Source organism: Equus quagga, chromosome 1, assembly GCF_021613505.1.
Source record: "Equus quagga isolate Etosha38 chromosome 1, UCLA_HA_Equagga_1.0, whole genome shotgun sequence".
Classification (NCBI taxonomy): Eukaryota; Metazoa; Chordata; class Mammalia; order Perissodactyla; family Equidae; genus Equus; species Equus quagga.
The window spans coordinates 157,792,713-157,820,669 of record NC_060267.1 but is presented as its reverse complement, the minus strand read 5'-3'; the positions used below and the strand labels follow the sequence as shown (position 1 = coordinate 157,820,669).

Below are 27,957 nucleotides of genomic sequence, written 5' to 3'. Positions count from 1 at the left end.
TGCAGACAGGGCAACAAGCGCACTTGTTATGATGCGGCCTCACTATTTACAAAAAATATGGTTTCCTCTAGGGCGCGACCTGTCTTACACACCTTGTCATAAAAACGGCTCGAAAATCCCCTCGGGCTGGGAGCCTTACTGTAAACGGGACACACCCTAGCTAATCAGTCGGCTCGCCCGTGGTCAGGATGACTCAGTGATCCTGAGTGACCCCGAGACCTTATGAGACGAGTCCTTGTTCATTTCAGTGAATTGTTTTAAGCCCGCGGGTGGTTGATCCACAGAATTTGGCTTTATAACTCTCTTTCTTGTTACATTTCCTGTGACAGTACCATAGAAAAATACCGTGCTCCCTTCTCACCCTTTTGGCAGCTCTCACACAAATGGTGGCTCTTATACCTAAGGCCATTGAGGTTACAAAGCCAGTTTTTATTTCTTAAATTATATGCTCTAAAAACCACGCCTTGATAACAGGTATGTTGTGCATTTCCCACCAACTATAAAGTTATTTTTTCTGTGTTTTATTTCCTGTGGGCCTATTTAGCTTTGGAGATTTTTAAAAAAATTTTTGTTGTTAATGATAGGTTACAATCTTGTGAAATTTCAGTTGTACATTATTGTTTGTCAGTCGTGTTGTAGGTGCACCCCTTTACCCGTTGTGCCTACCCCCCACCCCACTTTTCCCCCCGGTAGCCACTAATCTGTTCTCTTTGTCTACACTTTTAAATTAGCTTTTGATGATATTTTTAAAAATTGAGTAACACTATCATGGAATTAAACTTCTGCTTGATAAGAATTTAGGGACTGTGGGTTCATCCTCTTCTAACCCAGCCTTTAGCGTTAATGAATTCTTCAGCTTTGCAACCTCAAGGTTGGCTGGCTCAGGCGGTTAGCAGGTTTTTCTGTGGTTTGAGCCTTCCTGGAACATTATCAGTGAGCTTAATTTTGCCTTTTGGAGCTATGAATTGTAAAACTTCCTTTGGATGACTGTTGACTGTCCCCCCCACCCGCCCTTCCTTTGCTTGTTCTCGTTCCTTGGTCCTTGCTCAGTGTTGTTTTCTGTGATCATCATCTTTGTTGCCCTTTGAGATGTAGCACCTAGAGGTGAACAGGCTCCCGCGGACGTTTTTGGACAGTTATCAAGTTGCAAGTTTGGGATTCTGCTGCAAATGAATTCTCTGGCAGCCTTAGCTTTTGTGGCGTGTCGCTTTGCTGACTCACATAACCTTGCAGTCAGCTAGGACCTTGTGAACTATTTTGAAGCTAGCTTTCATTCATTGTGCAGATAATTGTTTGACCTGAACTGTAGCAATTTGCAGTTATCCTCTTTAAATTTTTTCTTACTCCTTTTGGCTCCAGGTTCAAGCAGTCACAAGCTATTACTCAGGATATTAGCACTTTCTGCCATCTGTCTGTCAGAGGGACCTTTGATAAGCATTCCCTTTAACTTCCTTCAAACTGTTGTGAATGTTGACCAGGGTGGGTCCAGATTTGGTGCTGTGTGGCACACCTTTGGGTTGATATCGTTCTATCAGTCAGTACACATTCGGTCAGTGACCATTTCGTCCAGCTATCCTGTAATTCATGACACATTGTGTTTCTACCCTCTCTATGACTGATACAGATATGAAATAGTGAAGTTGTAGAAATTCTCTATACGTTTCTATCACAGATTTTGATTGAGTATACCAGGTTCTTTAAAGTAAATAACTCTTTGTACAAACTTCATAACCATGGCTGTAATTCACATTTTAAAAATTAGGAAAACATCTCCACGTAGTCCATTCTTATCTTTACAAATCTGTATTCTCCAAACTTCGAAAGAAAACATTAGAGGGATGTAAGAGGAAAGAAATCTTTACTTGGAGAGAGATACAGCAAGGTAATGGGAAGAATCAAAAGTAAAGTAGGAAGTTGCTTGACTGGTCAGTGGGGTTGAGAGATTCAGAAGGTATCGTGGAAATAAGGAACCTGCGAGAGAAACCACTGGGTCCGTATAACACATTCAGAATTGAAGGAAAGAATGTGTAGGGAAGGTTAGTTTTGTGTGAACTATTCTGATAGAACTCTTCCAGTGTAACGATGGTAAAATTATAACCACCCGTATCTGTCAAGCATTTACTGTGTGCCAAGCCCCTTATATGTGTTACTACTTTGATACCTCACATTAATTCTGTGAAGGAAAGTACTGTTGTCACCATTTGAAGATGAGGGGCTAAGTAAATTGAAGATAAGTAACCTACCCAGGCAAGTGGTAGAACCAGATTTTGAATCCACCAATTCCTCTTGGGGAGCACAAACTACTACTATGCTGGATTATTTAAGTTTACATAACATTTGAAGGTATACGCGCAGCTTTCTGGTCCTGTCTTCTTAGGGGTGAAGGAGATGCTGTCATGGATCCACTTGGTTTGCAGTGCTATAGGGTCATAGCCTCCCAATTTCATCATCCTTTTTTAATCTTGTTGCTAGTAAATCTGTTTTTTTCTGAACACTAGGTACACTTGCCCCCCTGTCCCCCCAAATCTCCCCCGCAATTTACATGGAGACAAAAACATGGTTTTACAAAATAGGACGTATTTGTTTTTTGTCACCCTATTTACTTGTTTTCTTAAATAATCTCTTACATGGTATGTCATTTGGTAATTTACGTATTCTTCAAGACCCCACTTATTTTTGCTTTGGCTATGTTTGCTCCTCTTGATCTCTGCTCTTTCTAGTGCTCTTGTGTGATCTTCAGCAATTCACAGTAATTCGTATGAAACATTGCTCACATTGCACTGGAATGAATGGTTAACATAGCTGTTTTCCCATTTGGCCCCTAAGGCGTTTTAGGGAAGGGACCATGCTGTTCTCTGGTACTCTGACACTCAAGGACACAATTGGAAGTTTAGTGCTTCAATTAGATCTACTCTCCCACCCTGTGAGTAGAAATTATTAATAACCTACTCTTAAAATGAGAAAATTAAAGCTTCTTGATGGTAAAAATGTTTTGTTCTAGATACAGTCATGACTTGAAACTGAAGCATACTTTCCATGATGGTGGGCAGTGAAAGTGGGAAGATTTTGATCATGGGCAAGCCTAGAATTGAGATAAGAATACCCCAACATATGTAGGGACGGTAAATGTTTCCTAGCAGTACAAAATTGGATATTGACTTCTGGCTTGTCTGCAGTTGACCACTGGGTAAGCCGTAGCCTGGGAACCTGGCCCAGCTCCAGGGTCCCTTTCAACTAAAAATAGAGAAGACTCTGCCTCAGCTAATTTTAGCTTGAGGCCTCTAAGAAGTACATTCTCCCTGTTTCTGGAGGTGTTGGGACTTGCTGGTTCGGAGATTTTACCTTTCTTGCTTTATCATCAAAAACTGTGTGCAAAAAGCACTTTAGTAATCCCTTTTGTGAAGATCATTTCATTTCAATCTTGTAATAGCTCTGACAGATATTCCCATTTTATAGAAGAGACTCAGGTTTAGAGAGATTGAAAGTGACTTGCTTGCCCAGGTCTTCTCGGTAAGTAGTAGTCTGTACTCTGGAATTAGACAGCCTTGACTTTCAGCCCTCCCGGCCACTTAGTAGCTGTATTACTTCACCTCTCTGAGTTTCTCATCTGTAAAATGCGATAATGTAAGTTAATTCACAGGGTTTCTGTGAGGATGAAATGTGATGTGAAATTGTGTCATTTTATTCTTGGCATTCAGTAGGTACTTGGTGACTTGTAGTTTTCACTTACCTTTCTTCATTATGTTGAGCAACTGCTAGATGAACTCCTTACCTTTTAGGAATTAAAATTTAACCCATTTGGGTTGGTAACCATCAGGTTGGTAGATTGGTGTCTGGTAGCAGGAGTAGATGCTGAGATGACTAAATCAGTGTTGAAAGTCTTGCTAGGAGGATGTAGCTGCTTCTAGATGGGTTGTCTTTGATTCCGTAGTGCCTGGCCATATGCCATGGTCCATATGCCTGTTGTAAATGATTGTTGGGCTCCTTGAAGATAGGAATTGGATCTTATCTGGATTGATAATTGCCCAGTAATTTTTCTTAGTTTTTTTTGGAGCTTTTGCCAAGGAAGCTGCCTTTCGGGTAATTAATTGCAGTATCTTCCATTACCCAGTCAGTACTTTAAACCAGTTCTTAAGCCATCTGGGAGCTCTGATTTCTGAAAAGTTTATTTCTAAGTTGAAGTAGTCAGAAGACCATGTAAACAAAGTGGCTGACTCAAAATGCTTAGGAAAGTCTTCTGAGGAAAACCATGACTTTCTCATCTTTTATCTTCTTGAGACGTTGAGAAGTGAATTTAGTACCTAAGGTAGTACTTTAGAAAAGACAACTAGCTGTGGGACCTTCCTTTGGGAGTTTATTGAGAACTAAGGATAATATTTTTCTTTGTTTTCTGTTCTGAGTGGATGGAGACTTGTGTGGAAAAAAGTAGTAGCTTGCTAACACCTGTAATTTCTAACATGAACTTCAGATCTCTAAAGTTTTATTAAAACAAATGGCACAATGGTTTTACCCAGGAACGTGACATTAAACAGGCTTCCAGGTCAGAATTGTTTGTCTTTGGATTCACAGGTTATTAAGCATATTCAGGCAATTATGTCAATGAAAACATCAGCCTTTAAAACTGTGGGCTAATTTTCGTTTCACTTGATTGATTGTAGCCATTCTTGAACTTTGACGTGCAGAGAATTGCTCGGGGAACTTGTTAAAATGTTCATTCCTGAGGGTACCTTCTTTTGTTTGGGCAGGACCTTGGAAACATCTGTTTTGTAAGAGCATCAGGTAGTTCTGATGATATACATTTTATGTAATCTCTCTGGATCATGAGAATAAACTCATAGGAAGCTTTTTCTCCTTGTGTTTGGAGTTTTAGGAGCTTTTAGATTTTAAATTCAGTGGTAGATGAAATTCCTGTTACTGAAATTACCCTTGCTTGCTTTTTCTTCCATTGAACACAGATGAGGTAGTTGGCTTGTGGCAGTGAGTCTCAAACTTTACTGTGCATCGGAATCACCAACAGTGTAATTAAAGTGTCTGATTCAGTTGATGTGGAATGGGGCCTGAGAATTTGCATTTCTAACAGATTTCCGGGTGATGCTGAAGCCCCTGGTCCAGGGACCACACTTTGAGAATGACTGGTTTATAGGTTGGGAGCACGTTGCAGGACAAGTATTAATCATAAAGCTCTGGCTTCACTCTGGGCGGGCGATAAGCACATGCCAAGAGAGCATTTGTGAAGTGGGTCAGACTGTAGAAAGAACAGAATCACACCTCCAACCTCAAGACTGATTCCAGGTATATCCTTAAGGGAAGAGTGGATGAAATTGTCCATGTTATTTCTATTTTTTGTTTTTAAAACTCAAGTGTATTTGGTTGCATTCATGCATATTAAATTTATGTATCATGAACACTGTTCTGTTTTTCTTGGCACAGTAGGCACCTGTGTTAACTTCTCTTCCGGGTTGTAATCAAACTCCTTGAGAGTTGTGTTTTATTTCTCAGGGGTTTCCCAGCCTGGATATATATAATTGGTACTTGAATACATATCTAGTAGCTCATTTCTATACGACAGACTAATAGTGACTTAACATTTCTCTGCCTGTTTTTTCTTCTCTGTAAATGGAAATGTCTTTCTGGTCTTTGGAATTATTTTGGCCTCAGCATTTTGCTGTGTGTTTAAATGACTTATGAAGTGTGGCTGTTATCTAAGAAGAAGATTGGGGTCCTATTTCCCTTTGTCAGAGAAAGTTATTATTTCAGAGTGAATACTTCAATTGCAGTTGTTACTTGGGGAATGTGCAAAATTCTCCTCTTACTACTCACTATAGTCAGGGAGATTGTTGTCAGAAATGCCCTGTTTCATTTGTGATTTTGTAGTAATGTTTTATACTGCTTAGGATGTGTCCATGTTATGAGATGGGAGCTTCACAAAGGCAGAGAAGTAGGTCTTAAAAAGTATTATGGCAGAATTATTACCTGTAAAGCGTATGCAGAGTATTAAGAGACACTGTCTCTGCATCTAGGTGCTTATGGTCTAGTTGAGAAATAGATGGAAACAGGCAAACAGTAGGTTTAAGTAAGAGTTCAGGACAGTGATGGAAGAGAGATAATTAACCTTTCTATCTGATGCATGTTGAAAATGCCAATAAATGTTGATGATGGAGGGAAGAGGAAAAGAAACCACAGTCGACAAGATGAGAATTACTTGTTTGGCCCGGGATTTTGAAAAATAATAAATTTTGCCATGAGGTCACTCTTGCAAAATTTTATCTCTTTGAGGGAGGAAGTTTGAAATTATGCCCTGAGAATAATTTTAAACGCTGTTTCTTAACCTAGGAGGTTTATAGTCTCTAAGAGGCGAAGGCTAGTTTTCAGAGGGGTTGTGGAGATTATATTGCTAAAGTTGTGAATACTGTTTTGAGAGTAGCTCTCTGAAGAGAGAATTAGCTTCAGCCTTAATGTTATTCTCTTATAGCATGTGTGCTTTTTCCAGCCTCTTTAACGTTTATTGTAAATAGCAACTCAGAAGATTAAGTAGTGAGTCCGGGTTCCTTAAGAGCTGCTTAGAGATAAGTGTGTGTGCAAGTCCAATGGCGGAATTAGGTGGAGAAAAGAGAGTGTGGAACTAGGCTTTAGTGGATGGTTGTAGAAGTCTTCAGGGAGCATCAAAACAAAGATTCTGGGAGCAACAGTTATGAAAGGTTCCTCGTTTTGAGATAAATTACTTTACCCAGAGCTCCAAATGTTAGATTTATTCTTAATTAGCCTGTGTTTTAGCCAAGTGCTGGGAGAGGCAAATGATGATCTCACTGTTTCTAGGGTTGTGTCATATGCAGGTACAATGCAGGAGACAGAGAGAGGACCAGAACCAGATTTTTTCACAGTCAAAGCAGTTTGTTTACTCTAAGCTAGGTCGTCACTAAGGAAGATTTTTCATTCTTTTTAGGAAAAGCTTGGAAAATGAAAAGCTTTAGGTTTGGATCTGCATGTGCTCAAAATAACAAGCCATTGTGAGCCTTCTCACTTTTTGAATCATTGAGAATTATATGTGCTTTGAACTTTGTGGAAGCAAGAATAGTAGGAAATAAGGAATTAAGTTACTTTTTTCTTTTGGGGTAAGCAGATGTTTAATCAGTAGTCTATTTCTAAAGTTAGTGACTTTACTGTTCAGATTTGCAAAAACAGAAAATGTATATTGTGTATCTAATTATCTGATTCCCCCCTCTTTTCTAGGAGGTGTGATTGCCTATATCAGTTCTTCCAGCTCAGCTTCTAGCCCTGCCTCTTGTCACAGTGAGGGTTCTGAGAATAGTTTCCAGTCCTCCTCTTCTGTTCCTTCTTCTCCAAATAGCTCAAATTCTGATAACAATGGTAATCCCAAAAATGGTGATCTCTCCAATATTGAAGGCATCCTGAAGAATGATCGACTAGACTGTTCTATGAAAACAAGCAAATCGAGTGCACCTGGGATGACAAAGAATCATAGTGGAGTGACAAGTAAGTTACTTAGTTTTCTAAAGGTTGGTGCCATTAATTGCAGGTGGGTCTTATTTACTCAGCTTTTCATTTAAGGACCATTATATTTTTGGGTATAAATTTCACTCTCTTATGGGTAATCCTAGTTCAGTAGTTAGGTAAAAAATCAGTGATGGTGTTAAAAGTTACAGCTTAGGGGCTGTCAGGATTGGTTCTTACCTCAGAGGAGGATATGTGGTTAAGTACTCTGCCTGACCATGTTTCCTCTAGAGTACCCGCTTTTACCACATTTTTACAGTTACCTTCCTTCTGGACTCCTTGTACTGAATCTGGTTTCTAGAACAGAGTACTTACTCATGGGAAGTTGGAGCTAAGAACATTTGAGATTGGGAAACACAGCAGGATTGGGATAGCCAAATGAGTGGCGGGATTTGGACTCCTGAGTGAGTGTGGAGGGTAAGACGGGCTGGTATAGGGGAGGGTCGGGAAGGAATGGGGCCTCTGGTGCCTGGAGGGGAATTGAACTGAGTATCTGTACAGCAGCCTGTGGAGACGTCCGTTTGCACCTTTGGTTGATTGACTTCTCTGCCAAACTTCTTAATTCTTATCCAGAAGAGTTGTTTTCTTAGTTCTGGTTGCCTATCTGGTGTAAAGTAACTTTAGATTTACAAAATTTCAGTGTGTTTAAATTCATCAGGAAAGGAAAAAACCAGCTCTCTGAGATATTTTTGGCAGTCCCACAAACTGTGTTTTTAAAAGGAAACTATGATTTGTTTTGATTTGTTAATTTGGTCTGATGATTTTTCTTTTACATTATAAAAGTAGATTTGTATCTTTTTAAAGTACTTACAAATTGAACAACATAAAATATTCAATTGGCAAGAAAACAAACAGTTGAAGTTTTTCTTCCAATTTTTCAATTTTGTGTGTTTGTGCCTTAGAATTTAGTGGCATGGTTCTGCTGTGTAAAGTCTGTGGGGATGTGGCGTCAGGATTCCACTATGGAGTTCATGCTTGCGAAGGCTGTAAGGTAAAGCATGCTTTTGTTTCTTTAAGCTACCGATTCTGGGATTAAAGAAGTTGAAGTTAGGTTTGCCACTTTCCACAACTGATAATCTGGGAGGAGGAGAGAAGTCAGCTGCTCCTTTTAAGGTTTTAAGCATTTTATGTAGTGTAGAAACATAACTTGTTGGGAAAAATATATTTTTAATTTGGTGAAAGTATTTCTTTTTTCTTTAAGATTTTGATCAAAATAAATTTGCTGTCTCGCTCAGCTGTATTTATGGTATGAAACCAAGGGCACAAATGCTTATTCTCTAATGTGTCAGGTACTGTTCTAAGTGGTGGGGAAACAGCAGGGAGCAAAATGGATGAGACATTACTGCCTTGTTGGAACTTAGTTTAAACCAAATTTGAATAGGTATCATTAGATACTTTGACATTCTGACATATCAAGTATTAGAAGTCGGGAATAATTCCTAGATGCTTCTAAAAATGTGGTATCTTCAGAAGTAATGCTAAGTGAGTAAAAAAAGAATCTTAAATATACTTTGAGTACTTGAGGAAGCTCATTTGTAAGTTTAGTTGAATACATTTTAGAGTGTTGGTCAGATAGTTTAGTTCCAAGTGGGATAGTCTATACCTCCTACTTATATCCAGGGAATCTCTTTTTTTCAATCTGGCATAATCCTTTCTCCTGAGTATCAAAAATGAACATGGCTAAGACTCGTGCTCTTTCTGTTCTTTGACTAAAAGCCAGAAGTAGGAATCCAGTTTGGCAGGATGGGGGGGTGAACAAGATAACGAATATACATGATGAAAGAAGAAATCTTTTCTAGGTTGGTTCTGCATGAATTGTGAATTTGATAGCTCTTAATGTCTGGATCACTTCACAAGACTAGTTAGTATTTTATATAAATGTACCACTCTTAAAAAAATTCTATAAATACTCTCTCTCTCTCTTTTTTTTTTACAAAAATGTGAAGTAATTGTGGGGCAGGCAACATTCTCACTTTATAGTGAGAGAAACAAAAGCACAAGTAAATGAACCTAATTGTGTATTCTTGATAAATACACATAATTGTTCTATACCCTCTTAAAGATGTGCCTAACTCAGATATTATAGTGTCCAAGTGTAGTATTGTAGTAATAAAGTATGAAAATATTTTATTTTATTTATTTATTTTTTTAAATACTTCCATTCGTTTTTTTTTAAGATTTTATTTTTTCCTTTTTCTCCCCAAAGCCCTCCGATATGTAGTTGTATATTCTTCGTTGTGGGTCCTTCTAGTTGTGGCATGTAGGATGCTGCCTCAGAGTGGTTTGATGGTCAGTGCCATGTCCGTGCCCAGGATTCAAACCAGCGAAACACTCGGCCACGGGGCCAGCCCCTATGAAAATATTTTAACCCACAATTACTAATATAGGTTTATGAAATGTGTGGTTAGTTAGGATATTCAAGGAAAATGAAGTTTGAAATAACTTTGGTAATCATGTTCTTGACTTTTCTGTTCTCCCTGGAACCATTAAGCTGGAGATCTTTGAAGACCTTTCACAGAGCATGTACTTAAATTGTGTAGTAAGGCAGTTATTTGTAGCCATCTAGCTGGGAACTGTCTTTCCTTGGATCATTAGGTGATCTCTGGGTGTGTGTTGTGACACCTGTTGCTGAGAAGTAGCCAGGAACATCTGGCACCTGTAAGTAGGCCTTGCTAGTGTCAGCAGGTAAGACCAGGCTTTGCTAAAGTAACCTTTACTTCTAGTGACACATTTAAAAATCAGTCAGTCATATTTCAGGATTTTTGGGATTTTCATGTGATTAAAGTATGAGCTGGAAAAATGTGGCTGCAGGCAGGGGCTGGAAACAGGGTTAAACTGTAGCCAAGGGATGCTTTGGCAAGCACCAGGATTCTCCAAAGGGAAGAAGAGTTTTGTTTGGCTAGTATGTGTAGGTGCTACTGAAACTGGTAAGAATCTAGTTAAATTCTCTGTATCAATATTATATTTTCCTCTGTTCTAAGCCAAAATTATTTCCCAGGTAGCTGGTAATATACTGGATACTTAGGCGTGGGAGGAGTGCTTACGAGGAGTTCATCTGGATGTTTTTAAATGAATAGGTATATCTTCCTTTGCTCTTAGGGTTTCTTTCGGAGAAGCATTCAACAAAACATCCAGTACAAGAAGTGCCTGAAGAATGAAAACTGTTCTATAATGAGAATGAATAGGAACAGATGTCAGCAGTGTCGCTTCAAAAAGTGTCTGTCTGTTGGAATGTCGAGAGATGGTATGTTCTCAGTTTAAAGAGTGCTCTTTCTTAAAGCATGTGGAGCTTGGCCTTTATTCCTCAACAGAAACCAGAGCTACAAGCCAGTTACCAATGGCCCTCTTGTGCTTAGGGTGAAGAAGATTTTAGAAAACACTTTTTGATGCCTTGTAGGAGGCCAAATTCATTAAAGTCAATTTTTAGCATCGTCACCCCAGAAACAGCTTTTGGCCCACTTCTTTTTTTGTTGCTTCTTGTAAAAAGGCCCATTTTTTTCCCCTATACAATTTGAATACTTTTTTTTCTTAAGAAAAGATTTAGCTTTTCTTGATATAGGAATCCTTGGCTCTTTCTCCTTGATTTCTTGGTGTTACTGAGGAACTCATTTCTTATGTGAGTTATCTCTATCACTTTCTCAGCCCTGAGATCATAGTATGCTTTTAGGGCACAGATTCTGAATACATCAAAAGGAGATGCAAAATTGAAAGAAACTTTGAGTTTGGAGTGGAGGTGGTTGCTCAATTCTGGCATGATCCATTCCCATGGAAAATAAAAATTGTGATAATTTGTGGGGCTATTAGTATTATCTGGATGACATCACTGAAAGATTAGACGCTTCCCTTATGCTTAGGGAAATCACTTTTGGATAGTCTAAGTCTGTTTTAAGTAACATAACAGGAGTATGATGTTTTCAGAGGGATTAGTTTAGTAAAGAATTGCTAAGAATGAACCCCATATTTATCTAGGGAAGGGTCATTTAAGCACTTAGGTTTCTCTAACTAATATTTTACTGACACAGAAATGCAGTATTGCAGTAAGGAGCTCATTTTTTTTTTTTTGAGGAAGATCAGCCCTGAGCTAACTGCTGCCAGTCCTCCTCTTTTTGCTGAGGAAGACTGGCCCTGAGCTAACATCTGTGCCCATCTTCCTCCACTTCATATGTTGGACGCCTACCACAGCATGGCTTGCCACGCAGTGCCATGTCCACACCCGGGATCCGAACAGGCAAACCCCGGGCTGCTGAAGTGGAACGTGCACACTTAACTGCTGCGCCACTGGCCAACCCCAAGGAGCTTCTTGAAAAACAGATTTCAGCAGTTGATGTTTTGGATTTTCAGTTGCCTGAAATGTTTTTAATAGCACTAGAACTTCGAATCCAAAGTTGGTGGATATTGTGATTGCTCCAAAAGAATAAAAATAGCAATTATTTGTGAAGGAAGTGGTAGAGGTAGTGTGAGACACGATAAAATTATTTGTCTGTTATAGTGATAATGTCAGAGGCTACAATTAGATTAGTAAAGCTTTCTTGCTGGCTGGGTATATTGAGTTTTTATTATCTCTGTATAAATATTAGACTAGAAAGAAGCTTTTCACTCCCTGAGGGGTAGGAATGTTGGAGATAGAACACATTCTGAGACTAGCCTCTGAAATAATGGAGGATGAATGATTTCACTTTTTTTATTTGATTGATTTTAATTAAAATCCAGCAAGTTTATTTTCCAGTAACTGCATTTCTATTGACTTTTTTTTTCTTTTTAAAAAGCCAGAAAAGGAGCAAACAGATCATTTAATAGTTGGGCCTTGAGAATAAGGTTATAAAAATGAATTGACGAAGGTTAGAGGTTCAGAGAGTGATTGTACCTACTAAGTTCCATTAACATTAATGGATGTGGGTAGCTGAATCCTATTTGCCTTCTTAAGACAGCCTTCAGCCTTGTTAAAAAGGTGCTGTGTAGTAATTCCGGTCTGCCTCAAAGTGTGATTTTCATTAATTAATTTCACATTTTTTCCTTATAAAATACCCAAGAGGTCTTTTCCTTAGCTTCGTTTTGGGAGAAAAGTGGAAAATTCTCTCCCTCTTCCCACTACCTATGATACATCAAAAACATAACCAGTAAGTTTAGAATAATTTGGACCAGACACATATAGATATTCTTTACTTGTATGACTAGTGGCCATAGGTATCAGAGGTAATTTTGTGGTATTCTTTTGTATAAACAGGTCTTATTTAGAATTTAGATGTTAAATATCTTTTTCTTCAACAGCTGTTCGGTTTGGTCGTATTCCTAAGCGTGAAAAACAGAGGATGCTAATTGAAATGCAAAGTGCGATGAAGACCATGATGAACAGCCAGTTCAGTGGTCATTTGCAGAATGACACATTAGTAGAACATCATGAACAGACAGCGTTACCAGCCCAGGAACAGCTGCGACCTAAGCCCCAGCTGGAGCCAGAAAACATCAAAAGCTCTTCTCCTCCCTCTTCTGATTTTGCAAAGGAAGAAGTGATTGGCATGGTGACCAGAGCGCACAAGGATACCTTTATGTATAATCAAGAGCAGCGAGAAAACTCAGCAGAGACCATGCAGCCCCAGAGAGAACGGGTTCCTAAGAACATGGAGCAATACAATTTAAATCATGACCATTGTGGCAGTGGGCTTAGCAGCCATTTTCCTTGTAGTGAGAGCCAGCAGCATCTCAATGGACAGTACAAAGGGAGGAACCTAATGCATTACCCAAACGGGCATGCCATTTGTATCGCAAATGGACATTGTATGAACTTCTCCAATGCTTATACTCAAAGAGTATGTGATAGAGTTTCAATAGATGGATTTTCTCAGAATGAGAACAAGAATAGTTACCTGTGCAACACTGGAGGGAGAATGCATCTGGTATAGTGAAATCAATTTTTTTGCTCACCTTGTATCAAGGAAAGCGTTGAAAGTTTCGTTTATTTGGGGGGATATGCCAGCTTCACAGACTGGGGGAGAGGGTGTCAGAAAACCTAAGAGATTTACAGAATCACTTTTCTGCAGTATTTTAGGTCATACTTGTAATAAACATCATTTGTTAAATGACCTAATTTCACACAGAGCTAGGTACAAGCATGTGATTTGATTGATACTATGATTGAGATTAAGATTTTATGTAAAATACAGATCATGCAGAATTGTTCCTTTAATTCTGAGAAATCTCTTTCAAAATTTAAGCATTCTGATTAATCTTAGTAGCTTTGGGGTTTTCTCAAAGGGCTCATCTTTTAGCTTGCCACAGTCAGTAATACCTTGATTTCTATGGAAAGAGTTTTATTTAATCATTATGATGCAAAAAGGTCTTTGGATGTAGAATGTGGATGTTTAATTGAGAATTTGGGCATATTTTCGTTTAATAGGCTAGTTTCTAAGGATTTTCTCAAACTTTATGAGATGAGTTAATATTCATATCATTCAGGTTTTTTTCATCAAATACAAGAGTCTACCTGAAAAAGTACAGTGTTTATATTCAGCCAAAATTTCATGAAAAATAGCAGTACTGCACCATTTCCAGTTTAAACCGTGAGGTCCTTTGATAGTGCTTGGTATTTTCTACAGCCAGGTAATTAAAGTCTTTTTTTGTTTGCAAAATAGTTGACTCTACTTCAGTCTTTAAGTTAGGCTTTTTTTGTCTCGTGGAGGTATTTGATTTCATGGATCTGAAAGGTGACCTTATATTTTATTAGACTTAGTGGCTACCTTAAGGAGGGAAAAATCTGTGAGCATTTAGGTTCTAATTTTGTGATACTCTCCTTGGTTATAGAATCATCCCATTCCTGGATCTCCTGTGGGTTTAGTGAAAATTTAAAGGCTGATGTTACTAATAGAGTATGCAGTGCATGTTTCATAATCTCTTTAGTGTTCCTGTATGTACCTTTCTTGGCTTCCTATTTTTTCCCTCCCCAATCTTCATTGAGATGGTGCACCTTTTATCTCCAGTTATTGTATGAACAAGTGGAGGTCAGTAGTCACACCATTGTTTATGAAATAAATGGTTGGTGACCTTTTTAAAAAAGTGAGGCATGTCACTAACTTTTCCTCTTTGAAATTACAACATTGTAATTGTGCCTATTTAGGAAAAAGTGAATTTTGATATATTAAATGTGGGCTTGAGTTCTAGGCCTGTAAGTTCTAGCTGTGTTTGGGTAAGTCACTAAACCTCTTAGTCTCCTTTCCTCATGTAAGAAGTGGTAATTATAATATCTGCCATAACTAACTGAGTTGACAATAAAGTGAATATGTATGAATTTGTTTGAAAACCATAAGACAAGCATAAGGTGGCAGCAGTGCTACAAAAATAAACTCTTAAACCTATGCAACAGGTTTGTGAAATAGGTTATTACAAGTCTCATTTTTGCTTTGGCTACCTCTTTTATGATGGTAAGTTAATTGATATTTAAATTAGGTTGCCACGAAGCTTTGTATCATGAGGGGAGTAGCAAATGGAGAAAGTGCTTATATCAGTAGATTTTACTTGTGCTGAGGGTTATTTTCATGTTGGAGTTTCCAATGATTGAGATGCCACCTCTGAAGTTTCTTTACCGTCTCTCACAATTTAAGAGTTTTTATGTTTTGTGCACACTAGGTTTGTCCAATGAGTAAGTCTCCATATGTGGATCCTCATAAATCGGGGCATGAAATCTGGGAAGAATTTTCGATGAGCTTTACCCCAGCAGTGAAGGAAGTGGTGGAATTTGCAAAGCGTATTCCTGGATTCAGAGATCTCTCTCAGCATGACCAGGTCAACCTTTTAAAGGCTGGGACTTTTGAGGTAGGTTTTGTTTATCCTGAATGTTGATGCGCGGCACATAGTATTTTATTTTATTTATTTATTTATTTTTTTGAGGAAGATTAGCCCTGAGCTAACTACTGCCAGTCCTCTTTTCGCTGAGGAAGCCTGGCCCTGAGCTAACATCCGTGCCCATCTTCCTCTACTTTATATGTGGGACGCCTACGACAGCATGGTGTGCCAAGCGGTGCCATGTCCGCACTTGGGATTCTAACCAGTGAACCCCGGGCTGCCGAGAAGCAGAACGTGCACACTTTACGGCTGCGCCACCAGGCCAGCCCAGTATTTTATTTTCATGTAAAATTTTCATTCTTTTCTAAATAAGTAGTTATAGTCCAGAGGCTGAAACTACCAACGAAAGAAGGAGCTTGGGAAGAGACTAGGTAAATCCAGAGTTGCTTAAGACTTGAAATATAAATGTCTATATTGCCCAGCATGCGAGCTCCAAGTTCTAGTATTGCTTTCAAGTATGGACTTGGCAGGTTCTCCAGAGTGTTAGACATCTACTGAAAGCCTAGCCTAGTGTTTCCTGTGTTCTGTACAGAATACAGAGGGTAGGTGGAATGTGTTTTTGTCTTTTAGGAGATTGTAGAATATTTGGAGGATGGGTCAGACATTTCTTATGTGCTGCCTCAGATCCTCTTGGCCTCACCTCACTCTAGAATCCTTGGCTAATTTTTCTACTGAGGCTTCTTTTGCTGTAGTAGAGAATGTGTTCTGCTGGGCTTGGGGTACCCACTGTTGCCAGCTTTAGTGGGACACAGACAGTGCCTCTCTTTGTGCTTAGTTAGGTGCCTCTCAACTTTCTGTCTCAGGGCTTCCCTGTTGCTGCTGAGGTGTGAGAAGCCTCAGGACTTGCTCATAGCTCACTTACGCATAGTTCGGAAATAATGCAGGGTGGTGGGTGGGAGGTTGATGTCTGGTGGGCCAAATCTTTGATTGAGGGGGAAGGGAGCCAGGGGATATATTTTCACTTTTCCCTGGGTGGTCCCGCAAGATTGAGCTTTCAGATACTCTTGATATTAAGTGGTGGCCAGCTCAGTAATACATCCTCTAATATTTACTCCCTTTCCTTCTCTGTCTCATTTCCTTTTTCCCCTCTCCTGTTTTCACATGTGCCAGTGCACATCCCGCATAAACTTTTGTCTTAGGCTCTGTTTTCTAGGGCACTTGGACTAGAACAGAGAAGAAGCCATAAGTAAAACAGCTATGGTATAATTCAAAAGTAACACTTGTAGGTTAGGATTTTCAGTTTAAAGGAAAACTTGAGGCTTAAGATTTAAAGCCAGAAGGGATGTCAGTGATCAAGTTCAGTTTACCCATTTTTGAGGTTAGGTAACTATGACCCTGAAAGGTGAAGACTTTTCTTTGATTACCAATAAATTTGTAACACATTCAGGACTAGAACACAAATCCTGGACTCCATGACTTGTGTTCTTCCCACCTTGTGGTTTGTCTTGGGATTGTTGTGTTCTAGAGTTAGCATTATCTCATAGAAACTTGCTCTCTTTCGGATTGTCTTGGGTAAAACAAATCTTTACTTGGGAGCATTGCAAAGGGAAGGTGTTTGTTCAGTGTGTTCCTCTGGTTTTGAAAGTGATGTAGATGTCACCGTTTAGTAGAGTGGAGGGTGCGCTGTAAGTAAGCCATTGTTGACTGGTTTGGTTTGGATTTCAATTATAACTTGGTGTCTAGAACACTTTAACTGTAATAGTGTTCTTTGTGTTTTGTCTTTTTGGGTTCTAGTTTCTTGAAATAATCTAGTTAGAGTTCATGTGCTGCTTTTACCTTGGCTGCATTGGGTGTTTGATGTTTCCAGGTATTGCTGCGTTGAAATACTGTTCTTTTTACTTAGGGCTTAGAGAATGTGTGATATACTTGGTAGCTTAAAAGAGTTTCTTTAATGAAGCCTTTGGCAAAGGCCTAGTTTCAAATGTCTTGGCATTTTTTTTCTGCTTTAATTTTATATATGCATTTCAGAATTTTTATTAATAGAGTTTCAGAGTATCACAGGACTCAGTATTTGCTATTGGTAGCTGGACTTTTTTTGATGTTATTAGAATATTTATTGCTTTGCTAGAGAATTTACCTTAAGGAAATGATTCTGGTTAAAATAAACTCAGTTTTTCTTTTACAACTTTCTTTTGTATGTAGGATGTTTATTAACTGACTTGAGTACTGAGTTATTTCTTAGTATTACTATTGAACTTCTCCAGGTACTTTTAAGTCTTTTTCTTTTTCCAGGTTTTAATGGTACGGTTTGCATCATTATTTGATGCAAAGGAGCGTACTGTCACCTTTTTAAGTGGAAAGAAGTATAGTGTGGATGACTTACACTCAATGGGAGCAGGAGATCTGCTAAACTCTATGTTTGAATTTAGTGAGAAGCTAAATGCCCTCCAACTTAGTGATGAAGAGATGAGTTTGTTTACAGCAGTTGTCCTGGTATCTGCAGGTAAGGAGCTGGTTCAGAGTTGTGCCACACCTAGAATATAGTGATCAACTGGGGAGAAGGTGGCAGTTAACTGGGTTCCAGCAAGCTATATGGGAGGGAGAAGGCCTTAAGCAAGGTGCTAAACTATGTAAATCTATTATTTTTGTGTAATTAGTATTTTTAATATGACAGTGAAAGTCAAAACTGCTATATAATAAAATGACGTTTAGATACGGGCCTCACATTTACTACTCTGCCTTTAGCTTTTGTTCATAAAATTTTATGAGTCTAAATCGTTATTTCATGGATTTATTTTGTGGAACATTGTATTTCTCGAGATAGGTGATTCTAATATGAATCTAAGTTTTAATTAAAATATTATGTGGGTTGCTTGAAAATGTTACCAGTATCAAGATGTATTAGTGTGGTTTGTTATAAAAATAAGTGAATTATGAGTTGTAGGCTTGTACTCAGCTTTGCCACTGAATTTTTCTGTGTGACTTGGGTAAGTTAGTTTATCTTTTTGGGTTTCAGTGTCCTCATTGTGTGAAAGGAAGGGATTGTACCATGTGAACCTAGCATGGAGACTGGCACAGAATAGATACCAGTCACTGTTTGAATGAGTGACCAAGATTTTTGAGTCCTAACATTTAGTGTTTATTTATATGAGTCGATGATATTTCCCAATTTCCCTGCCAATTTGCATTTATATTGCAGTTATTTCTGACCAAAGTATTTCAATTCAGACAGTAGCCATTAAGGCAGAGATTACTCCCAATAGCAAATTAGAAATTGAGACAATGACTTGCTTGGGGACCTACATGTAAGTAAGTGCTAGACATTTTTAGCTTTCACTAACTTTAAAACATTTGTTGAGAATTTTACAGTATTTTGATCTGACTTGCTTTAAGTTTCCCCTTTGCTTCCTATGTGTAAAAGACACTGTGCTAGGCACTGTGAGGGTTATCAAGTATAAGTTACAGCCCCTGGTTATGTAGCTAAACTGTAAATCAGTAACTCTTGAGGAGAGCAAGTGCTTTATATATCCTAAAGGGCCTGTATGTCAGTGGTATAAATAAAGACATGCCATTTGGAAGCATAATTTGGTTACCTTTTCTGATCAGCTCTACCTGGGTAGCTAAAAATGCATTTATGATATGGGAATAGCATGAAAGGAATATGTCAAACAGGGATACCTGTTTTCTTAGTAACGTTGTAATGCCTCTTGCACTTTACCTACCATTTTGCAGTCTCTTGATAAGTAATTAGTAATGAAGTTGACATCAAATCTATTACTATGAAACCAAAGGTAATCAATAATTTCTTTCTCTGATGAATATGCCTTATGTGCTAGATGGTCAGGGTGAGACAAAACAAGCATTAAGATAAGCTTACCCTCAAAGTATTTATGTTCTATTTGAAGAGACAGAACTAACACAAAAAGCTTTATGGTCCTAAACTGTGGGGTTCTGACCGAGGTAAGGAGGAGTTACAGGAAGGAAGATGAAATCATTTTAGAAGGCTCACTGGGGAACATGTAAGTGGAGCTGGAATTTGAAGGATGGGTTATTCGGTTTTTCCCAGCAACAAAAAGATAGGACCACGTGGGAGAGCACAAGGTAGGGCAGGGAAGGTGCAGGTGACCAGAGCCTGAAGTGGACATCGAAAAGGAGGGGGCAGCATCAAGATGGAGGCTTGTGAGTTAGAGGAGCACTAGCTTATGGAATGATGACTATGAAAAGTAAGCAGAGAAGTTTTAATTGAAATATGGGGCAGCGGAAAGTCAGTGTAATTTCTTAAGTGGGGAAAGGATTAGACAGGTCAGTCATTAGAGCTGGAGAGTCGAGTTCAGAGGCTGTTTAGATAACATGAGATTTGAGGCAGTGGAATGAACTCTCCTAAAATAGGTTGTGGCAGAGGAGGCGGAGAAGGAGGAACTATGTCCCAGAGATAGTTCAGAAGAAGACATGAAGGCAGAGGGGTGAAGGGAGGCTCTATATCAGAAACTCTGTTACTTACATTGTTTATATTTTCCACCAGGAACACGATTTTTTTGTTTTAATCTCCATTTGAAATAGCCTTGTTTTGTTTCCTGGTCATAAGAATAATATGAGTTCTTTGAAAAATTAGAAAATAATAAGATGGAAATAAAGATGATAATATCACTACCAGAAAAGATCACTAATAACATTAGAGGTCTCTATCTATTCATTTACCTATCTATCCATTTAACCATTTGCATGTCCATTGATATGGTATATAAAAAAAGTTTGAAATACTCAATGGAAAAGACTAATTATGAAAGAATATAATGCATTTTTGTTTTTGTTATGTATATGAAGATAATAAGCACCACCTATACACACACAGTTCCATGCATTTTAAAATAATACGTTGTTTCACTTAAATATATGATCGTGTTCATGTCAAATTTGAATCTTTACCACTTAAAAAGGACTGTTATTTTTAAAGTGGTATCTAGTTAGGAAAATAAAATTTAAAAACTACCAATGTATGCAAAATAGTCTCTCCTCCTTCTACTTCCAGCCGTATTCTTCAGAGAACTAGATTTCTAACCATCTTTATTTTTGAATGTTCTGATGGTTGCTTACCCAGCTCTAAACACTGCTTATACCTCTTTTTATTTAGTAGACAGAACTGGTAAATAAAAGTACTCTCAAATTTCCCTCTCAATTTTTATGTTTTATTTTTTTGAGTTAACTTATTGGTTTTATTTATAATTTTAATGTTTTAAATTTATTTATGATTTTAATCAACTTAGGTGGTTTAGATAGAATCTTCTCATTATGCAGGGAGATAGTATCCTTCCTCCATAGCCTGGCTTCTTTTGCTATACCATTTCTTTTACATCATTGAGAATTAAAACATTTATATTTTATTCTATAGCTGTAATTATTTTTCATTCTCTATTTAGTAGTTGATTCTAAAAATTGAAAAATACTATAAAAAATCAGCATTTACAGTTTTGTGCTTGTGTAAATAGTGCGCATAGTGTTCACATAGTGGGGTTGAGATGGTAGACAAGATGGTGTAAATCTCTGCCCTAAACCTGTGCCACCTGAAGGGAGAATGTTCCAAGTATCAGAAAACAAATGGACTATTTATTTATATTCTCTCTCAGTTGTGTAGAATTAAGCAACATTATAATTGGTTTTATGTTGTTTTTCTTGAAATCTGTAGTTGCCGTGTGGTTTTTGTTTTGGTTGTTGTCAGAAGAAATGCTAAGTTCTAGATCTTATTAAGTTCTAGATCTAGTTGTGCGTTGCTTTAACAACAGGGATATTTCTGAGAAATGCACTGTTAAGTGATTTTGTCGTCGTGTGAACATCAAACAGTGTACTGACACAGACCTAGATGGTATGGCCTACTATATACACTTAGGCTATGTGGTACTAATCTGTGGGACCACTGTTGTTTATGCAGTCTGTTCTTAACCAAAATATCGTTATATATACGGTCTGTGACTATATGTAATTTTATCCTCATAACAGTCCTCTGATGTGAGCTGGGACATACGTTATCCTCAATTAGACAGGCAAGGAATTTGAGGAACAAGGGGCTAAATACTTTGCCCAATGTCACATTTTTAATAATTGGCTGAGGAGACATTTGAACTCCTATTGGTTTAGTTTCAAAGCTTTTCCACTGTACTGTTTGTTAACAGAATGGCTGTAACTGCTAAGGGAGCAAGAAATCTCAGACATGATACTTGCCTGTGAGATTGGAAGAATCTTGATACCATGGAGAGAAGGGAGGATTATACTTGGAAGATAAGTTCTTTTTCAGATTGTGTGGACTGGCAGCAGTCACTTCCAGTTGAAGGTTAGGGACTGGCAAATAGGTGTGAGACCAAAGCTCATCTCCATGTGGATTTCAGTTGTCCTCGTAGAGGTTTTTGTTAAAAGAATTTAACTTCCTTGCTGTAAGAAGTGAATATGCATAGAGAGGAGATTTGATGAGGAGTAGAGGGTTGAGACAGGGGTGAAGAACCCCAAATGAAGGAGAAGATAGATGTGTCATGAATTAAACTATACAAGCAGTAGTGTAGCATTTAGTGCAGCATTCAGAAGATGATTTCCACTGCAGTTTATGCAGTCTGTTACAATTTCTGGAAGGAAGACTGTTGTTTGCATTCCAGCTAGATTTGTAGTTAGGTTCTTTGGCCTCAAATCACAAAGACCATGGTTTTAGAAATTGAGGTTTTAGGAAAATTTAATACAATTTCTATTTTTAGGTATAGGTGTTCATTTCCTCAAATTTCTGAGTTTTATAGAGATGCTTAGATCATCCAAACACATAATATTTACCAGAGGACCAACCACTTATAATACTTGTTCTAACTCAAATAGCCTTCATCACTTATTGTTTATTTCTTTCTTTGCCTGTCTAGGTTGTTTTATTTGTGGGGATCACTGTCATTCATTCCCACTTGTTGGAACTGTTAATAACTCATGACACAATGCAAGCCAGTTATTTTCTTCTGACAAAGTATGAGCTCCCTAAAGGAAGGAACTTTGGTTTCTGTTCACTGCTAATTCCCTAGCACCTATCACAGTAACCGTGTACATTCAATAAGTGTTGGGTGAATGAATTAATGAGTTGTGAGGATGTTAAAGAAAAAAATTCCTTCAATATCAAAGGCAGGAGAGACTCTTGGAAGCATTATTGAAGGCCTTAAGTAATTTTTGCCAAGATGACCCTTATGATTGTATGGCTGAAGTCAAATGTCAAAAGAAGGCTTTTGTCTGTCAGTTTTGTCTGAAAAATTATGACTGGCCCCAACAAGTAGTCAACATTCAGTTTGTTTCCTTTTCCATGAGAATTAGCACATAGTTGTAATATAATCCAGATTTTATTAAATGTAAGATAAGCCTATTTTCATCATTTAAAGTTAATGGAACTTTTTTCCCTTTTACTATTAAATTTGAGTCCTTGTTCTAAATGCTTGCATTGCAAGTGGCCTTTTTTAGCTACCAGTACAATGGAAGGTCTCCTCAATTCTTTGTAAAAAGTGAAAAAAGAATGTAAATAGAGAATTTTGCTTCCTTGGAGAAGTCTTTTTCTTATTAATTACAACTTTCTTTACTGGGAGCCATTGAGTATTTCTTGTGCACTATTGCTTCCTGTTGTAAAGGGAAGAAATAGCCCTTGCTGTTGAAAAAAGTCCATGGGCAAACAGCATAGGTTTGGCTAATTTTAAGGTACTTTCATTTATTGTTGGTTTATACTAAATCATTAATTTATTAACATTTTGTGTGATGAGCTTAATAAACCAGTATGCTAAATGAAGGAGAATGCAGGTTAATATAACTAGGTAATAAAGTTGCATGGTATATTAGTTTTCTATTACTGTATAACACATTGCCCTAAAACTTAGTGGCTTAAAAATGCATACATTTACTCTCTCACAGTTTGTAAGGGTTGGAAATATGGGCATGGCTTCGATGCATGCCTCTGGCTTGGAGTTTCTTAGGGCGTTGCAGTGAAGCTGTGGGCAGGGCTGTGGGCAGGGCTGTGGCCTCATACAGAGCTCTACGAGGGAAGGATCTGCCTCCAGGCTTACTCACGTGGCTGTTGGCAGGATTTCGTTTCTTGCAAGTTGTTGGACTTAGGGCCTCAGTTCTTGCTAGCTGTTGCCTGCAGACCACCTTCAGTTCCTTACCACATGGGCCTCTCCATAGAGCAACTCGCAACATAGCATCTGACTGCTCAGAGTGCGTGAGTGAGAGGGTGCCTGAGATGGAAACCACAGTTGTTTTGGTAATGTAATATTTTATCCATTAGTAGTGAGTCAGTAAGTCTAGTCCCCTCAAGGGGAGAGGATACACAAGGACGTGGATACCAGGATGAGGGGATCATTGGAAGCCATTTTAGAGGCTGCCTGCCACACGTGATAACATACAAATATGGATATATTCCATATGAGGTAAAAATGTTTTCCTAAACTACATTATTCATTTTATTTTGCCAATTAGAAGCAGTTCAAATCAGCAGATGGTACCTAATTTTAAAAACCAGAACCTCTGATTTTTTTGTGAGCAAAAATACCTAAGCCCTAAAGAATTTTGATTTATCAAGTGTGCTATGTGATAGAGATCTTTATGATATAATAAATAACTACAAAATGTGCCATTGGGATTTAAAAAATTTGGTCACCTATCTGTTGCTTTTGTTCCAATGGATAAAACCTTGTTTTGAATTTGTTGAGATTGATGAGCAAGAATTATATTTATGTTTAATATTAATAACGTGTCCTCTCTTTTCTCTCTCCATTCCTTACTCTCCATTAGATCGATCTGGAATAGAAAATGTCAACTCTGTGGAGGCTTTGCAGGAAACCCTCATCCGTGCACTAAGGACCTTAATAATGAAAAACCATCCAAATGAGGCCTCTATTTTTACAAAACTTCTTCTAAAGTTGCCAGATCTTCGATCTTTAAACAACATGCACTCTGAGGAGCTCTTGGCCTTTAAAGTTCACCCATAAGGCCTTTGTTTATTTAAACATGAATTGATTCATTCTAACTGTACATTTTGTGCTAAAATGCTTATTTATATGTGTATACCGTATGTGGAGATAGAAAAGACCTTTAAGACAATACAAGATTGTAGGCTATCTCTGTAATCATTCAGTAGCTGTTTGGATTGAGATTTCTTCAGCCACGATTAGACATTGACCGCATTTCCCCGATAGACCAATCAGCTGTGTCGCACTTAAACTGGAAAAGTTACACTGAATTATAATCACACTGAATGTTAGACTTTTTCATCTGCCAAAACCAAATAAATATAACGCACAATCATAAGTATATGAGGACTTAAAAACTAATCCTTTGTGGTAGTTCTGTTGTATGATGGAAACTTGATTTCACCACAAGACTATTTGGTCTGATAATTGGAGACTTTGCAAGTTAGGAGAGCTCCATGTCTGTATTTTACTCTGCCGCTGTTGAAAGTATGTGATCCTGGGCAGGTTAGTTGGTTGTGGAAGATGAGAATTGATGGTGTTCCCAGTGTGTCCCCCTCCGCCCCCCACGGAGATACTAAAAAATGTCTGTAAAGCATATTTACCTCTTGGGAGATAGGCACTATGTAAATAAGGTAAAGTTTTTGTTATTATTCATAATACTCTTTTCTTATTTCTGAGAAATCATTTCACAGTCCACACCAATGTATTCAGGGTTCCTGCATATGTGTGGGGTATCCTCCTGGCACACACATATTCAAAGTTTATGGGTACATCAGATGCATAGTATGTGTACATAATATGTATGTGAATATAGTTATACATAAATATATTTCTTCACAATATTTTAAACTGTGAAGAGCTTTATCTGAAAACACCTAAAACAAGAGGTGTCAAAAGACCCGAATTAGGTGCATTTTACCTGTTAATGACATAACCGTTGCTTTAAATGTTTAGACAGCAGAATATTGAATTTATGCTATATTTTTGTTTATTTAAGCAACACTTAAAGTGTAACAGGCAGTTGAGTCCAAATTTCAAAAAATGTATATTTTAGGGTTCATCTTTGGTTCAAGGTACTAGTTGTTTAAAAGTTCATTCAGATAGTTACCTTGTGTTAAAAAAGGTTGCATTGCTGCCCCTTATATACATGATGCAGCTTGATGGTAAATATTTTTATTCTTTCTGGGAAACCAATCAATGTTTAAGGAAACTGTTTAATACATTGGCATGTGTGAAAGAGAGAAAGAGAGAGTGTGAGTGCGTGCGTGTGTTCTGAGTCCACTTTTTTTCCCCCTAAATAACACTACAGGGATTTTGTCAAATTAGATTTAATCTATAATTTGAAAAATCAGTGTGTGACCTACAGGCTTAGAAATGGTATAGTCAGAGACATTTCATCTGCATTTCTAATATTGGGCTTTATTAAATAGATAAGAGCAGCCTCTGTTTATGGTAGTAGGAGAAATTGCCAAAGTAGAGAATTTTGTGTATTTTTTTGTTATCCTGGAAAATAGCAATTATTTGGATTTTTTGGTAAAGATTGCCTTCTGTATAATTTTTGGATTATATAAAATTGCAGAGATGAAAAGAGCCTGCTTTACTATACTCAGCCTGTTACTTTAATGACATGTGAGCAGAATGCCTTATTTTGTAATCTTGTTTAACTTGTTGCTACTGGGACTTGAATTTCTGTGGCACTAGTTAAGTAAGTTAAAAAAAAAACATTAAACCCTCTCATTGTTAAAGAGGAAAGGTGATGGTGATGTCTGTAATACAATATAAACCATAATTGTGATTTACCTTAAGTAGGTATGACTTTTATGGGATATACAGTATAGTTTTTGTGAATCTTTACATGATAGCATTATCTTTTTATAATTTTTTTCCAAGATAAATGCATAGTTTCTTCTATGGGAGATAGAAACAGCTTTTTGAAGTAATACTGAAACCTCAAAGATCATGTTGATTCTTAATTTTTGCCTTTTGTGTAAGCCTCTTTATAACATGTATCTTTAAAACAATTACTAAGTCTTTAGGAATGTGTAACCACAACTATGTTAGTATTGCTTATAAAACTTTAGTTAGGGTTCAGTATATACATGTGTACATCTATATATAGGTATATAGATTCATATTTTGTCTTGTAAAATTTTATTTGAATGAATTCTTCCTGTAGGTAATGGGAAACAAAATTAACAGTTCATATGCCACTCATAACATTTCTATATTTGAAAATAGCCCAATATTGAAACTTCTAATTCTAAAATTAAACCAGCAGCCTATTACAAGCACATTCTTTGATTGAGTCATTGGTTATAAAGTTACTAAATGCAGAGAAGTCAACCAGTTTAGGAAGCTTCTGAGTCGGTGGGACACTGTTGATTGATTAATAATGTACTGTATGAATTAAGTAATGCTTTAACTCTGATTTTACATTTTAAAGTTAAAATACGGGCATTATGTCAGCAAACTTAAGGGCATTATGTCACCAAGCTAAAACGTTTCTTTTCTGTGCTTTTAATGTGTGTCTTTACATGATCTGAGAGAGGATTATAGAGAAATAGCTGAGGGAAAGGGCAAACATCTTCTTGGGATGAAGCTTTTCCTTACGGTGATGGTTTAATTACAGATTGAGAAATCAGAAGGAAATTTCAGTGGATTAAGTGTATAGCTTTCATACCTACATTTCAAGAAATTACCATTGTAACTTGATAAGATAATGATTTATTTTATGTAAACATCATTGCAAAGCAAGGTGTAGAAGCTCAGCTAGACTTATTACTGTGCACGAGAGTAAATACCTATCTCAGTTATTCTTTTTCTTTTCCAATATGAAGTTTGCTGAATGTACAAGAAGAGTTTATCACTTAGGATATAGAGTTTTTTTAGGGGTTCGGGGAGGGGCCGTGTCAGGAAATTACCTATAAATAAAGATTGTCTTGATTTGATCCGAAACATAAAACTTGAAGCTATTCTTGAACTAACACGGAAAAATAAATGGCTATTGTTTTAAAAAAATGATAGAAATATATTGTTGACAGGATATGAATTATTTTCTACAAACTGTAATTGATGAGGACATGGATAATATCTTCATGTTTCTGAAAAGTAATCTGTACATGGGGGGAGGGGATAATAAATATTATTTCTAACCAAGTGTGGTTTTTGGTATCTTTGTTGATGTTTTTGTAAGACAATTTATTATAATTTAACTTACTACTTTGCCATGGGCATAGCAGGATCTCTTATGTAAATCTCAGACTCAGCACAGGGAGTGTATCTATGCAGGGCTTTTTAAAAAAAGATTTTAGAATTTGTTTAGAGATTAGCAAGGGTTCCTGCTATTTTATATAATGCCAGCTGTACAGTGGTTCAGTGTCTGATAAGGTAGTCTTTTTGGGAAGGAGATGGTGAGAGAGGAAGGGGGTACTTGATCTAGCCAAGAATCAGCCTCCGCCCCGGATGGGATAAGGTGCCTCGGCAAGATCACCACCCTCTTTTCCTTTCCCTTTTCCTAGCGGTTGTAGCCATTCTGCAAAGTTAACGCAGTTACTTAAGACAGCTTTCCCTGCAGTTGTTTCCCAGACCAGTGATATCCACATCTTTTTTGTGGGTATTAATTGGTGTTAGGAGGGAGAAATGGGCTCCTTGATTAAGTAAATTTCGAAATACTGGGTTGAACAAGGTTACTGAGATG

General features: G+C 37.6%; 1 protein-coding gene across 3 annotated transcripts in view; it reads left to right on the top strand.

Moving 5' to 3' along the window:
• The window catches only part of NR1D2 (nuclear receptor subfamily 1 group D member 2), a 28,574-nt gene extending 1,158 nt beyond the window's left edge, over positions 1 to 27,416 (top strand). Inside the window, exons 1-8 of one of the 3 annotated variants that reach the window (XM_046661042.1) lie at positions 6,944 to 7,112; positions 7,231 to 7,494; positions 8,415 to 8,503; positions 10,612 to 10,756; positions 12,781 to 13,406; positions 15,133 to 15,318; positions 17,581 to 17,791; positions 24,082 to 27,416. In XM_046661042.1, coding sequence (XP_046516998.1) covers positions 7,437 to 7,494; positions 8,415 to 8,503; positions 10,612 to 10,756; positions 12,781 to 13,406; positions 15,133 to 15,318; positions 17,581 to 17,791; positions 24,082 to 24,278 — 1,512 coding nt within the window. In that variant the 5' untranslated portion in view covers positions 6,944 to 7,112; positions 7,231 to 7,436 and the 3' untranslated portion in view covers positions 24,279 to 27,416. Of the gene's footprint in view, positions 1 to 6,943; positions 7,113 to 7,230; positions 7,495 to 8,414; positions 8,504 to 10,611; positions 10,757 to 12,780; positions 13,407 to 15,132; positions 15,319 to 17,580; positions 17,792 to 22,181; positions 23,908 to 24,081 lie in introns of those variants that run through there. The other 2 variants (XM_046661022.1, XM_046661032.1) reach the window with 2 other exon arrangements.
• Positions 27,417 to 27,957: the final 541 nt, after the last annotated feature.